This window comes from Spinacia oleracea, chromosome 1 (genome assembly GCF_020520425.1).
Source record: "Spinacia oleracea cultivar Varoflay chromosome 1, BTI_SOV_V1, whole genome shotgun sequence".
Lineage (NCBI taxonomy): Eukaryota > Viridiplantae > Streptophyta > Magnoliopsida > Caryophyllales > Amaranthaceae > Spinacia > Spinacia oleracea.
Window position 1 is genome coordinate 132,102,078 of NC_079487.1, and position 14,399 is coordinate 132,116,476.

General features: G+C 35.9%; 3 protein-coding genes across 3 annotated transcripts; 1 reads left to right on the forward strand and 2 right to left on the reverse strand.

The window, feature by feature from the left end:
* The first annotated feature begins 184 nt into the window (after window positions 1–184).
* Window positions 185–3,220, forward strand: LOC110787141 (hypothetical protein At1g04090-like). Its single transcript, XM_021991712.2, has 2 exons — window positions 185–539; window positions 1,437–3,220. The coding sequence occupies exons 1-2, from the start codon at window positions 440–442 to the stop codon at window positions 2,906–2,908; spliced, it is 1,572 nt and encodes a 523-aa protein (XP_021847404.1). The 5' UTR covers window positions 185–439; the 3' UTR covers window positions 2,909–3,220.
* Window positions 3,221–3,551: 331 nt separating this feature from the next.
* On the reverse strand, window positions 3,552–8,782 carry LOC110787173 (calcium uniporter protein 6, mitochondrial). The gene is made up of 3 exons (XM_021991745.2): window positions 8,225–8,782; window positions 4,034–4,493; window positions 3,552–3,919 (listed from the first exon to the last, which is right to left on the reverse strand). Exons 1-2 carry the CDS (start codon window positions 8,636–8,638, stop codon window positions 4,038–4,040), a joined length of 870 nt encoding a protein of 289 aa, XP_021847437.1. The 5' UTR covers window positions 8,639–8,782; the 3' UTR covers window positions 3,552–3,919; window positions 4,034–4,037.
* A 182-nt stretch (window positions 8,783–8,964) lies between these two features.
* On the reverse strand, window positions 8,965–13,143 carry LOC130465680 (uncharacterized). The gene is made up of 2 exons (XM_056834542.1): window positions 10,231–13,143; window positions 8,965–9,366 (listed from the first exon to the last, which is right to left on the reverse strand). The coding sequence occupies exon 1, from the start codon at window positions 13,141–13,143 to the stop codon at window positions 10,411–10,413; it is 2,733 nt and encodes a 910-aa protein (XP_056690520.1). The 3' UTR covers window positions 8,965–9,366; window positions 10,231–10,410.
* Between the last annotated feature and the right edge of the window lie 1,256 nt (window positions 13,144–14,399).

Below are 14,399 nucleotides of genomic sequence, written 5' to 3' on the forward strand. Positions count from 1 at the left end.
TTTATTTTAATAATATAATAACTGTAAACATAATTTAGTTACTGTCATTAATTCCTAATTTAGTAATTTAATTTCAACTTCCAACCTATATCATGCAATCAACATCAAGATTCAAGATACATTATTTTATCTTTTTTTCCATTGACCAATTTTGTATCCTCATTTCCTCTATCCTTGTAATCCAATCACACATACCAAACTCTCCATCAAGAAAAGACTTTTTGTTAGAATATTTTTTATCCTCCACACCAAAACAAATTATTAAAGAAAGTGAGAATGTGCCAAGAAAAACTATGAACAAAAATAACCCAACTTTATTAAGGGGTTGCATTAAACCCTTCATTCCACATTCTTAGAGTTAATTGAATAATTTTCTGCAACAAAATTCAATTTTCTGAAATTAATTATATAACTAATTTCAGAAGTTGATATTCAGAAGATGTTTTCATGCCAGCGCATAACTGGGACTTATTCTTTGAGTTTTCCTCCTTCCTTCACAAGTTTCTTATTGCCAGCTCCTTTGCCTACCTGGCCTCAAGGTATGATTTTTCAATTCAATCTCTGAAATTGTTTGGTTTTTTTGAAGAATGAATTAATAATAGTGGGTTTTTGGTTGTAATTGGGTTTACGTTGAAAATATGTAATTTGATCAACTTTGAGTTATTTTTGTTAGACACTAGTGTACCCTCCTGAACTTGATGGATATGTAACATTCTACATTCACCAACCATTTTGATAGACAACAATAAATGGAGTTTATAATAATTGACTAATTTTGTATGTATGTTGGAGAAAGTCGATATCCATTTTTCCTCAACATATGGAAATGGAATCTCTATGTCATTGGCGAAACTTGGCCAATAAAATAAGGGGCCAAGGTTTGAAACTTCAACCTTTTGTCGAATATTCAATCAATATGTCATAATATTTTATATACATATTAGCCCTGATGGAAGATCTTCCTCTGTATATTGAACACTTGTTTTCTTATTATAAATCTCCTTACCACTCAAATGCTACAATCAAAGTGGTGTTGAATAAAATTGAAATGTTACGAAGAAAACGAGACAATTTAATATGGGGTTGTACAAGCATTACCATAGATTTTGAGGAGAGATTCATCGTACTACATGTGGTATATATTAAGAATCACAATCATGGGCGAATCTACCAAGGACGCGTCTATCCTCTTTAGAATATTATTACTATGATTAATATCAAAAATAAAGTTTTAGCTTGGTGGTATGTGTTAATGTGTTATTCCATATAAAGCTTATTTTCCTTAAAAGAAAATAAAATATATGAAACACTCATGTTGTCCATTTCAATAATTACGTAATTTAAGTACTTATATCTACCAATGTATCATATTCTAAATTCGTGGATCCGCCACTGATCACAATTTCCCTCTTTTGTGTTGATTTTATTTTTACAAGGACGAGGATTTGCAACAGGAACAATAAACCTCGGAGACTTAGAGGTTACAGAAATAAGCAGATTCGAGTTTGTATGGGGATCTCATCTTTCACATGACAAACGAAAAAGTGTTTCATTCTACAAACCTTTAGGAATACCTGAAGGATTTTTCTGCCTTGGTCATTACTGTCAACCAAATGGCAAACCTTTAAATGGTTATGTTCTTGTAGCCAAAGATTTAGTGTCACAAAATCGCGGTATTACTGACTCTGACAATGAACCAGTATCAGTGTATTCACCAGCACTTTCAAAGCCTCTTGACTATACTCTAGTTTGGAATTCAGATGATGGCATGGCAATTCGCGACCAACCTTCTTTCTTTTGGGTACCGAAACCACCTCGTGGGTATAAAGCCCTAGGTTTTGTTGTTCTAACACGGCGAGGTAAACCTCATTTGGATGAAGTAAGATGTGTTAGAGAAGATCTTGTTGATGATTGTGAGACTTCTGGTTTACTGTTTGAAACACTTTCAAAATTCAGAAAAATCTCTTTCAAAGTTTTTGAAACTAGGCCTTGTAATGGAGGTATGTTAGGGAAAGGTGTTTCAGTAGGAACCTTCTTCTGTAACAGTCAATTTACTGGTGGAGAAGAACCTTCTATTGTTTGTTTAAAGAATAAGAACTCAAAATGGCAACATGGATTACCTAATCTTGATCAAATCCATGCACTTATTCAGCATTATGGTCCAACCATTTTCTTTCACCCTAAAGAGGTTTACTTCCCATCTTCTGTCCCATGGTTCTTTGAACATGGAGCTTTGTTGTTCAAAACGGGTCAATCCACGGGCGAATCCGTCAATTCTGACGGGTCAAACCTTCCTAACAGTGGAACAAATGATGGGGAATTCTGGTTAGATTTTCCATCAGATCATGATAAAAGAAAAGCTCTAAAGAGTGGTAGCCTTGAAAATGCTCAACTTTATGTTCATGTAAAACCAGCTTTAGGTGGTACTTTTATTGACATAGCAATGTGGTTGTTTTCACCTTTCAATGGACCATCAACCCTTAAAATTGGACCAACTAACATTTCATTGAGAAAAACAAGTGAACATATTGTTGATTGGGAACATTTTACACTTCGTATAAGCAACTTCACTGGTGAGCTACATTGTATGTATTTCTCGCAACATAATGATGGTCTTTGGATAAGTGCCTGTGATTTGGAGTTCATCGAAGGGAACCGACCTGTTCTTTACTCGTCTAAGAGCGGTCACGCTACGTTCGCTCACCCGGGGACTTACCTTCAAGGGTCCTCAATTTTGGGGATAGGTATAAGAGATGATTGTTGTAGAAGTGACTTCTGTTTGGATTCTAGTACACAATACCAAATTGTTGCTGCTGAATATCTAGGAAATGAAGTTGTTGAGCCTTCTTGGCTGCAATTTATGAGAGAATTGGTACCAAAGGTCATCTTTGACCAAGAAACTGTTTGATCAAATAATCAAAGAATACTAACTTTTTTTTTAAAATATTGTGCACCCTTATCCATCATCTAAATCACGGGTTAAATAGCTTCTTTTTGTTATACTGAAAATGGTTAAATAAATAGCTTTTTAGCTGCCTTATTAGAGCATCTCCAATTGTAGTTAGAAAATTGCTTAAAATGTATAAAAGTTTCAAGATAATAGCTAGACCATTGGAGTGGAAATAATAAATTAGCTTGGCCAAGCAAATTAGCATAAACAAGCTAATCTGTTTGACAACTAGCTCCCAAAAGTTACTAAATAATTAATTGACTAGTGAGATCAATTTAAATAACAAGCTAGTTGTTAGCCATTGGAGCACAAATTAGCTAGACAAAAAAAGCTTGAAATCTTATGTGATATAACAAGCTCATTGTCAAATTAGCTTGTCATTGGAGATGCTCTTAAAAGCCAACTTCTCCATCTTTGATTAAAATATTAAAAAAAAATCAAAGAATACTAACTTTTTTTAAAATACTGTGCACCCTTTTCCACAGTCTAAATCACGGGTTAATAGCTTCTTTTTTTTTTTTTACTGAAAATGGTTATATATTACTACGTAAAAGCCAACTTCTCCATCTTTGATTAAAAATCAAAAATAAAAGCTTAAACGTACAAGGAAAAGAAACATCTTATAAATGAGCTAACTTTCATTGTAGACATTTCTGTCAATGTTAGCAAGTGTTAGTTCACCACAACCTAGAAAGATATTATACTCCTCTATTCAATAGGAACAATGGGTAAGCCATTTCAAAATTTTTAAGGCTTGATCCTTTGCCTAAAGGGGAAAAAATTACAGAAAGAGCAAGATCTTTCTTGATAATGGCACTATATAATTAGCTGCAGTACAAAATCAAGGATATTTGACAAGTCAAGTAAGAATTGCAGCAGAAGTTACTAGTTTGTTTGTTCACTTGGACAAATTTGTATCTTGACATCATTGTCCCCAATCCTTTTCTGCTGCAGAAGATATTGATCAATCTGTGAATTCAGCAAGCTTTTATTATTGAAACAGATTAAACATAAACAGGTCTTGAGAGTTAAAAAAAAAAAAAAAAAAAAGAAAAAAAAGACAGGTTAAAAGAAATTAAATACCTTTTTATGTATCCTTAAGTACTAAATTATTTATCTGTTTTTCGTCGAGAAGATTTTTGCACCTCCCTTTGAGCTCCTTAAATCTGTCAACATCAAATTGGTACTTCTTGAACAGCTTCCTCTGCCTTGAAAGGAAGAGTGTCTTCATCAAGTCTTGGTATGTTGGATCTTTTGAGGTGATCATAAAGTAACCATAACCGATCACTAAACCGGTGGCTGTTGTGAAAAATGCAATCGGCTCCATCACATCCCACGAGAATTCCCAGAAAGTAAGACGGAAGAAAAGCCCAACCTGCATTACAGCAACACCAAGGCCTGACCATAGTATCAAACGAACTTGCCTGTGTGCCTGCCTGTCAATTTCTTCCTTTCTTTCTTGTAACCTCTGCAGCTCCGCTCTCCTAGGATCGTCTTCTGGAGTTAAGGCAAGTGGGACCGAGCTCCTAACCAGTTCAACCACCTAGGGTACAAAAGAGGAAGGAAGACATAAATGAGATGGCGGGTGTGACCAGAAATCATGTCTACGATTGTGCGAAAATATCAGAGGGGATTTAGTGCTTTGAGAGCTGAAAACAAGAGTGACTATGGTTTAAGGACAGAAATGTGCTTTGAATTAGCAAAAGAAATACAACATAGTTCTTTGATTCACTGTCTTATACCCTAAAAGTGACGTGAACACATTTAGGGAGCGTGTGATTCCCATTTTTCTTTGCTTAGTTTGTAAGGAAAATTGTTTCCAAGTGGTGGCATACAACTCTATCAAGGTGGAAAATATTTTCCTTTTGAAAGTAAGGGGAAACACATTTTCCTCCCTCCTCCTTACCTCTCATCCTCCTCCCATCAACCCCACCCTTCTGTTTCCATTTTCCTTTTCTCTATAACTTTTCTTGTAATGAAACAAACAAAGGAAAAGTAGTTTGGAATTGTGTTTTCCGTCAAACCAAACGGAGCCTTTCTCTCGAAGATACAGAAAAAGACACAGAGCACTTATCATTGTCAAACATACCCTCCAAAAAACAAAAACAAATCCAGCACCAGAAGCTCTAACATCTACCTATCACTATCCAAAGCTTTCAATTAAGAAGGCCTGTATATATACTTGGAACAAAGAAAATTTACAGAATATTTGCTAGGAAAAAGCTAATAGTCAAGTTGTAAGAGGACAATAACCACAAATAAGAATGCAAATCTTAATTGGACGAGGGAATCTGATTCCTCTTCAGAAACATCCAAAGGGAAAGTCTCCCAACCTGTTGCTGCTCAGAAGTGCTGATCCAAAATCAGCTTCGAAACTCCTCCTTTCACCTCAAAGGCTCAAACTACTTAGAAAAAGGTTGCTAAGCATTAAACAAGAATATAAATCCTAAATTCCTAATTAGATACTGAACCTGATTCCTCTTCAAAAAGATCCAAATGAACAATCTGTTGGTATTCTTAAGAGCGGAATTACAGTAACCATTAGAGCTCCGTTTCTTTCCTCTTTTATTAGCCTTAACCTACAAAACCCTAGCAAGAACATCTAACATACTAGTTCATCAGTCATCATCACTATTTCAAGAAAAGATTATGGGTATTTCAGAAATCATCCTAACTGCAACTTACCTACAACACAATTCAATCTATATATGACATCCCTTCCCTTCCCTCTCCCCGTCCCACTCCCACCCCACGTCCCCACCAAATCCCAAAAAAAAAAAGGAAGTAACAACAAAAACTTAAGAAAGCCGCATTCCTTTATAATCCTGCAAACAGCAAGCAAGATCACATGGGAACGGGCGGAGAGAGAGCAAAGCAAGTTCCTAACAAGTTGACAAGCGTTATGAGCCTAACATAACAATTGTGCATACTGCAGACAATCTCTTCATATGACATTTAGATTCCTCTATTAGTCTATATGATTAATCTCCGTGAATGACTTGTCAGAATCCTTTTAGACCCACCACCTTGAATTCCTCAAATACTACTCAAGGCTAATCATAAACAGTAAAATAAACTAACAATACAACTTACTTATATTATACTGAACCAGTATCTAGATATTCACCTAGATTTTGTCTGACTGTGAAACCCTCCCATGGGCTTACCACTCAGCACTAGATAGAGAAGCTCAAATTTCTTGTTCTCGTCCCCCAAAATATGTCTTGATATGACCACTTTCAAGTTGACAAAGTGTCAAACATGAGGTATCATGCTCAGAATTGCAAATAAATGGGTAAAAAAGAACCGTCTTCCGATTAGAGAGTGGATTAAGTATAGTCATAGCATTTAATCAGCTAGATCCCGCAATTTATAATCTCAACCCTCAATCCATTCCCCGGTTTTAGAAAGCATTTGACTGTTTGATCTTAATTACCAAAAACAGAGCAGCTTTTGCCCAGTTTCTCTAGGGTCTTGCTATTAAAGAAAGTTTAAGGATTAGTTTATGCAAGGCTCTACATGAAAGAAACTATCTAGATCAGATGGTATCCTGAGAGTGCTGGTTGGATGCTTAAAGAACGTTTGGTAATACACAAATAACATCAGCTGTGACTCCTATGATTCAGTATGATTGGAAAATCCTCTATCAAGATGAATGTATACTAAATCGAAAGGTTCTAAGAAAGGGGTTAATAACAGCATTGCTCCTGAAATTGCTTTCATCCTTTGGTGACCCATACAAACTAGTGATTGGATCTTTGAAAATGGGGACTTAACATACATCAAAGATGAACACTGCACTCTACAACACACTATAACCACCTTTCCTTAGGATGTGAATCGCATGTGATTATGCTAGCAATCTTCCATACAAAAGAGCCCCTAGATAAGACATATACTCCATCTATCCCTTTTGTTTTCCCAAATTTCCTTGTTGGGATGTCCCCAATAATTGCCCCGTACTAAAAACGACCATGGGAACCACAACTCTACGCTCATAACCCTATTCAACCAAAATTATATTAAAAAAAATAGCTTGGGGCAAACAATTGGGGCGGAGGGAGAAACTGAGGTAGGCTAGCATCATAAATTAGGGTTAAATTTATTCAAGCTTGGTTGTTGAGGACTATGTATGAAAGAACTGGATTATGCAATTCGCACCAGGGGAATATTTTCGAACTTTTAAAAATAAACAGTTATGATATATGCAACCCTTAGGGGTCGTCCAAACATTAAATACACTCCTAAAGTGGTATTAAAAATAGGAATGCATGACAAAGTCACTCAGCAGTCGGTGTTATTAATGTTTCATTTATGCTTAATATTTCCACATTTAACTCCATATATATATATATGCACCCGTGAATACATCATTTTCCAAAAATCAAAGCATAATCAACATCCTCAGTTGAGTTGTATTGGAATCATTATTTTGGCAGCATCATTTGTAATTGACGTAGGTGTACACAGGGGCACCTAGATGTTGTTGTTTGATATACATGTTCTTTCCGTTCTTGTTAAGCTTAAGCAGATGTCTTTCTTCTTTTTCCATGAAATTGATTTCTTCTTGTACTATGAAAACCTCAATCACCAACACAAATATCTTTACCATCTTAATGGCTTAATGGCCAAAATATTGTAATTCAGAATCTTGATTACAATCCTCAAAAACTTGACAAGCAACTACTCCAAAGTTCATACGATATAACACTAGAACCCTCACAAAATAGCAGTGTTCGACCCTTCGATCCAAATCCAACCCATGGACAATCAAAATATTTGAATCCAAATTAGCTTTCTATATGTTTATTGTTTAGAACAACCACAAACTCAATCATACTCCGGTTCCATCACAACAGTCAAAAAAAATATTCACATAGTTAAAATCCAACAAATATAATTCGGTCCCCTCCACAAACTTACATTTAAATCCCTTCAAATTCACACGTTATCGTCCTCCCCCTCAAACTACATCATAACATCACAAACCTAACCTACCAAAACACACACAATTCCATTGTATCATCATTAACAAGTAACCACCATATTATTACTCATATATCTGACCAAATTACATATTACCACTAGAATTAGCATCCTTCCATCATAAAATTAACACACCGAAACGCACAAATTTTCAATGTATAACCATCAACCAAAACACAATTACTAATGTTTCCTACAAATTTCCACATTACCACAAATAACAACAACAATAAACACGAACAAAAGAAGAAATCAACAAAATATTCAAAATTAACCACAAAATTATACCTTATCGGGATGAAGATAAACTTTATCGCGAAAAAGCAGAACAACACCAGCATCATCCAGAACCTTCGCGAACGCAGCAGCTTCATCAACAGATCTCACAACACCCATACTCTCACAAGTTTTCAAAAGCTCCGAGTATCCAATCACCTCTTTACCTTGTTCTCCAAGCTTATTCTTCAACGCTTCTACATTCACCAATCGCATCAGTTTCTTCACTTCTCCTAGCGAAATCCCCGCTTCATTCTCTCTTCCGCCTCTCGCCGTCGCCATCACCGTATGATCTTCTCCGTGTTCGTCCGCCGAAGCCGTTGAAAACGCCGGAAACATCGGAAACCGCGACGGAGGAGGCAGAAAGTGGCGACTACGATGAGTCGCCGCCAATGTTAAGGTTCGTTGAAAATACGACCTCCACATTTTTTTTGTCTCTCTGTGGTTAACTTTCGCTCTCTAGAGTTTGTTAGAAGGTTTTCTCGTTCAATCTGCCATGGAGAGGAGGAGAACGTGGTGTAGCAATGGATGGTAGTTGCAAATAATTGAGGGAAAATGACGGAAAATGTCAAGAAGTTGGGCGAATGTTTAATTGAGGAATTAATGCCTTTAATTTGTGGGGTTATTTTTCTTTTTAAGTAAAGTAGATTTTTTCTTTAATTTACTTTCTTTATTTAGTGGTTTGTTTTAAATTTTTGTGATGAGGTTATTAGTTTTGGGAGTTAAGCACATGAATGAGCCCCAAACTATCACTTTTTTCACCACTTGGGACTTGTTAACTTTTTTTTCACCCTTTGGGACCTGTGGTTGAGATTCCGGCCAGTTAACCCAACGTTAACCCACCTGAGAGAATTTACACTTTAAAAAAAATGAAGAATATTTAAAATGAAAAAGAAGTTGTTGGAAGCTGTGGGAACAATCAATTAATAGTTGATTACATTGTCTTTGTTCAACTATAAACCCCAAAAAAGACAGAGAAACAACTTCATTTGCCAAAACTCCAAAAATATTCAAGCATTTGCTGCAACTACAAAATCCAAAAAGACAACATTGTTTTGTTGCAAGCCCAAAACTCAAAAAATGACAGGAGTTATAAAATTCTTCAGATTGCATCCAACATTTCCCTTAGTTCCAAACATTCCTCCAACAACAAGCTGCATAGTTGAACATGAACAACAATGAGATAATTTGTGATTGTCATAAAATTGCAAAGAAAAGAATTTCATGGCTGGGACAAAACAATAGCAGAATCCTCTAGTTTATTTTTTGGACTTTGCTGGCTTCTAAATAGTTTCAAAGCATGGTTAATGGTAGAGGTTTGAAAAATGTAAAATAAGTGCATGAAGAGGTTTTCCAAACCACTGTAAACTAAATAAGTAAAATATTGTATCATTGCGGTTTTGTGGACTTGATATTTACTATCTTACAATGTACCTTCGATTATTGGAATTGCAACTCAGAAAAATAAGACAGCAGAGTTCCGATATTTAAATCAGTTGAACAATATTGTTCAATGCTCAAATGATCCGAGAGCATGACAGTAATCCTAGTCTAGAAACAATACACACTTTAAAATAAAGAATATCCAGAACTTAGAAAGGGAAGCAATTTAGCTAGAAATTAACACGTAGTTGATCTCTTAGTTTATGTGGCTTACGTCCAAGTTTAGCTTGTATGAATGAAAAGACATAGGAACAAATGCCATGAACAACTACCCACATTCCAATCGAGAGCTAGACTGCTAAATTCAGAAAAAACTACATTTATTTGCAGATTCTCATGAGTTTTTTTTATTTCCAACTAAATAATTTTTTAAAAATAAAACTATGTAAGAGTATTATTTCAACGTAGTTTATTATTTTTTCATATCTTTTAGAAATAAAACTATAAAAACATGGCACTCATAAAGGCTTCGTAGTCTTCCGTATCTAGGCGTTAGACCACCTACGGTATTATGTTGTCTTTTTCAAGAAAAGTAATTTAAATTAAAATATTGGAAATAAATTGAAATTTCTTACCTTGTAATGGACTTAGAATAATTTTGTTGGTCCCTTATATAATGAGTCAAATACTGTGATACTTGTTCTGTTTGTTGTGTTGCTTACTTGACTTTCATTGAAGTTCAACATCTGCATCCACAAATCACATTAGTATCTTCAATTTGTAAATGAAAATGAAAATATTAGTAATTTATATAATCATAGAAAGCACATTACATTGGTTGCTTGTCTTTGGAATCCATTTGAGTATGAGAAAACACCAACACCCCCGTTGTGCATAGGGACAGTGTGGTGGGACTGTTGAGTTGATGTAGCAACACTTGCATCCCGCTTCTTCTGCTTAGGTGCATTCTGCTTTGGCTGCTTAGGTGCCTTAGGTGGTTGATCTGCCTTTAGTGGTGCAGAACACTTTCTCTTGTTGTGTCCTGCTTCACCACAGTTGCTGCACCTCATTGTAATCCCTTTTTTGGTCAACCTTGTACCAGTAACTTCTCCAACAGATGGCTTTCTTTTGACTGTAGGCCTATTGTGAATCTTTTTCACTGGAGGTGCGACTATGGAGGCATAGGGTGACTGAGGCCAATCTTGAGGGCCATTAAGTGGCTCTAATGGGAATTCGTATGCCTTCAGATATGTGTTCTTTGAGAAGTAGTGTGATAAATAGTGTTCAGGCATTTCCTTAGCTTTCCATATCGCAGCAACTGCATGATTACATGGCACTCCACTTAGTTGCCAAGCATTGCAACTACATGTTCTTTCAAGCAAGCTCACCACATATCTTGTTTGAGATAAACCTTCTCTGACCCCATAACAGAAGTGACCATCCCAAAATGCAAGCCAACCCCTAGCATCAACCTTTGATTTCTCCAACTTTGCTTTTATCCTTGGGCATATGTCAACTTCTTTATTTGCAATGAAGTCCCTTTTTTTGTGTAGCCTCTCCATTAACCCTTCCCTAATGTCTTCAAGCATTGTTATGATTGGTTTATGCCTTGATGATAAGATATAGGCATTGAACACCTCATTCATGTTATTGTCAATGCAATCACAATGAGAAGTTGTAGTAAAAAAGGCCCTCACCCACTTTTTATAGTTTCTCTTCTTTAAATCTGATGCAGCTTCTTTAGATATGTTAGCAAAGAGTTGCATGTTGGAATCATACTCAGCTTCTGTGGTGCTTTTTGCAATCTTCCAGAAACCTCTTCTATATTGCACTCCACCACCAAACACTTGCCTGAAATTACAGTAGACATGTCTGGCACAACATCTAGTATCTGCTTTAGGCCATATCAGAGAAACAGCATTGAGCAACCCTTTTTGTTGATCAGACATGATTGTGTAACCATGACCATCACTCGTTCCAAGGTCATCCGCCAGCAACTGTAAGAACCAGCTCCAAGTCTCAGTGTCTTCAACTTCAACACAAGCCCAAGCAATAGGGAACATTTGGTTGTTTCCATCCCTACCAACTGCTACAAGAAGTTGACCACCAAAGGGACCTTTCAAAAAACATCCATCAATACCAAAAAAGGGCCTGCATCCAGCCAAAAACCCCTTCTTAATTGCATTAAAGCAAACATACAAGCTCTTAAAAACACCATTGTTCAGTTTGAACTTGATAGTGTTCATTGGATTTGTCCTTTTAATCTCTTCAGCATATCTATTTAGAAGACCATATTGCTCCTTATATTCACCAAGTATAAGTCCTTGTGCCTTTCTTCTAGCTTTCAGTGCAAGCCACAATGATGCCTTGACTCCTTTTTCAGCCCATAATGTGTCCACTATCTCTTGGCATTTGATGTAAGGGTTGATCTTGAACTTTTGATGGTATATCTTTGCAATCCAAGCTGCCCTGATCTTCTTTACTACTGGTAACCTACCACAATTGTGCTGAGGAACAAGGGTCTTGACAATTAAGTGTCCTTTTCCTCTTATAAGTGAGGTGTACACATAGAAAGGGCACTTCTCTGCTTTACATCTAGCTCCAAGCTTCTTGGCATCATTCCTTGTGAAGTATGTATCTCTCCCAACAGACAAGCAATAGTTAGTCACTGCATCTCTAAACTCAACTGCGTTCTCAAACTCTTGACCTAAGTAGAACGGACAATCTTGTTCAAGCAACCCACCATCTGAGGTAACAATTGTCTTCCTCGCCTTCTGCTTTTTCTTTGGACATGGTTGTGCTAAGAGGTAACCATAATCATCCTCATCCTCAGAATTTGGAGGGCTCTCAAATTCAGAAGATTCACCCTCATAATCAGAACTTCCTTCTTCAATATCCTTTCCCTTCCTCTCAGCTAGCCTTCTAAGTGATTTAACTTCATCCTCGAATGATTTCTCTTTCTTTTTCTCTTGTTGTATCATCATTCTTGCTTCTCTAACTTCGTCATCTTCATTGTCAGAACCCTCCTCATCATAATCAATTTCACCTATCATATTACTACCACTTGCTCTGCCACTGTGCTCAAATAGATGACTCTGAGCAGTAAGATCATCAATGAATTCAGAGTGTTCAGTGTTGAGATCTTCAATGAACTCAGCTTCTTCAGTAGTGAGATCTTCAATGAACTCGAGTTCTTCAACAAAGGCCTCAGGTTGTTCAATAGTGATATCTTCAATCAATTCTTCATCATGTTCTGTAAATACATCTAGCATCCTATACTCCTTTAGTAGACTAATGAACATTCCAAATGTAGTGTCATCATAACCTAAGAACATAATTCCTTGTTGAATGTCTTTCAAAGGGTCACAGTAGTGTGTCTTAATAATGTTATTGTAACCTAAAGAATTGATCAATGTCCTAAGGTATCTCGGACTCAAATCACTAGGAAGGTCATTGACCAACTTCACATCACCCCCGAAATAACTTAATTTTGGATTGTTAACCCACTTTCCTCCGTGATGAATGACAATACACATTGGTATATCCATATCCTGTACCAATAAAAAATGAAACAAAATAAAGTCATTATTTGGTTGAACCTAAAATAAGTGAAAGACACAATAAAAATGAAACATAATAAGGGATGATGATACTTTATTTGATCATCTAAAATGAAATGAGAAGTATTTAAACCTCACTGTTCACATCTAATCATCTTGCAATCACTAACAAGAAATTTTAGCATGAAATTTTACACAATAAAATACACTTAGTCACACTCAAAAATATTCACTAAAGTCTCCATACCTAGATAATATTATGTACAACAGAGGGAGAATGGAATTTCAAGTATAACAAAAGTGATATAGCATCATTAAGGGACTAGTTCCTTTGAGACCAACACACTGCCAATGTAACTAGCTTTCATAACTTCACAACTTCGTAAATTCCTTATTGTCTTATTCAACGAGGTAAAATCACCTTAGTAGAACAAGACTACCTTTCCACTAAAAATTGGAAGAAAAGTAAAATTACCATCTAATATGTAGTTTGTTAAAAAGAAAAAGTATGCGGCTTCTCCGAAAGTCTTTCCAGCCCTTAGCATATCACCAATTCATATATGATATTCATCAAAAATATCCTTCCCAAATCCTAACTTAAATCCAACAATTATTCATAAAACCATATTAAACACATTATAAACATAAGTATACCATATCTAAACATGTCAAGAACACAATTCAATAGCCACAACTTCATGATTATAAACCTTCCCCTGTTATACCATGAAAATACCCTTCCCAAACCCTAACTAAAACCCACAAACTAAAACAATAGAATTTCATGATGATAAGAAAAAAATATATAACCAAAATACATACCTTGATGATTGTTGTGTTTTTAATCAAACAAAAACCGAGCTTGAAGCTTTGAAGGACCTTCAATGGAGTTTGTGATGTTTTAAGGGGATGGAGTTCGCAGGAAGTGAGGAAGCAGGGAATTGTCGTTTCTTTTCTTTTTGGGTGAAACAACAATTTTTGTTTTTGGGTTACTGTACAACAAAATCAACCGACGTTTTTACGGCCCATAGTTAACCACAGTTAACAATTTCCAACTCAAACTCATTCTAGGTCCTAAACGGTGAGAAAAAAAAATATAGGTCCCAAACGGTGAAAAAAGTAATAGTTTAGGGCCCATTTGTTTGCTTAACTCTTAGTTTTGGTATGATTAGGGAGTTAAGGGGAAGGAATGAAGGATGTAGACCCAAAATCATAATAGATGAATCCAAGAATACCAATTTTTA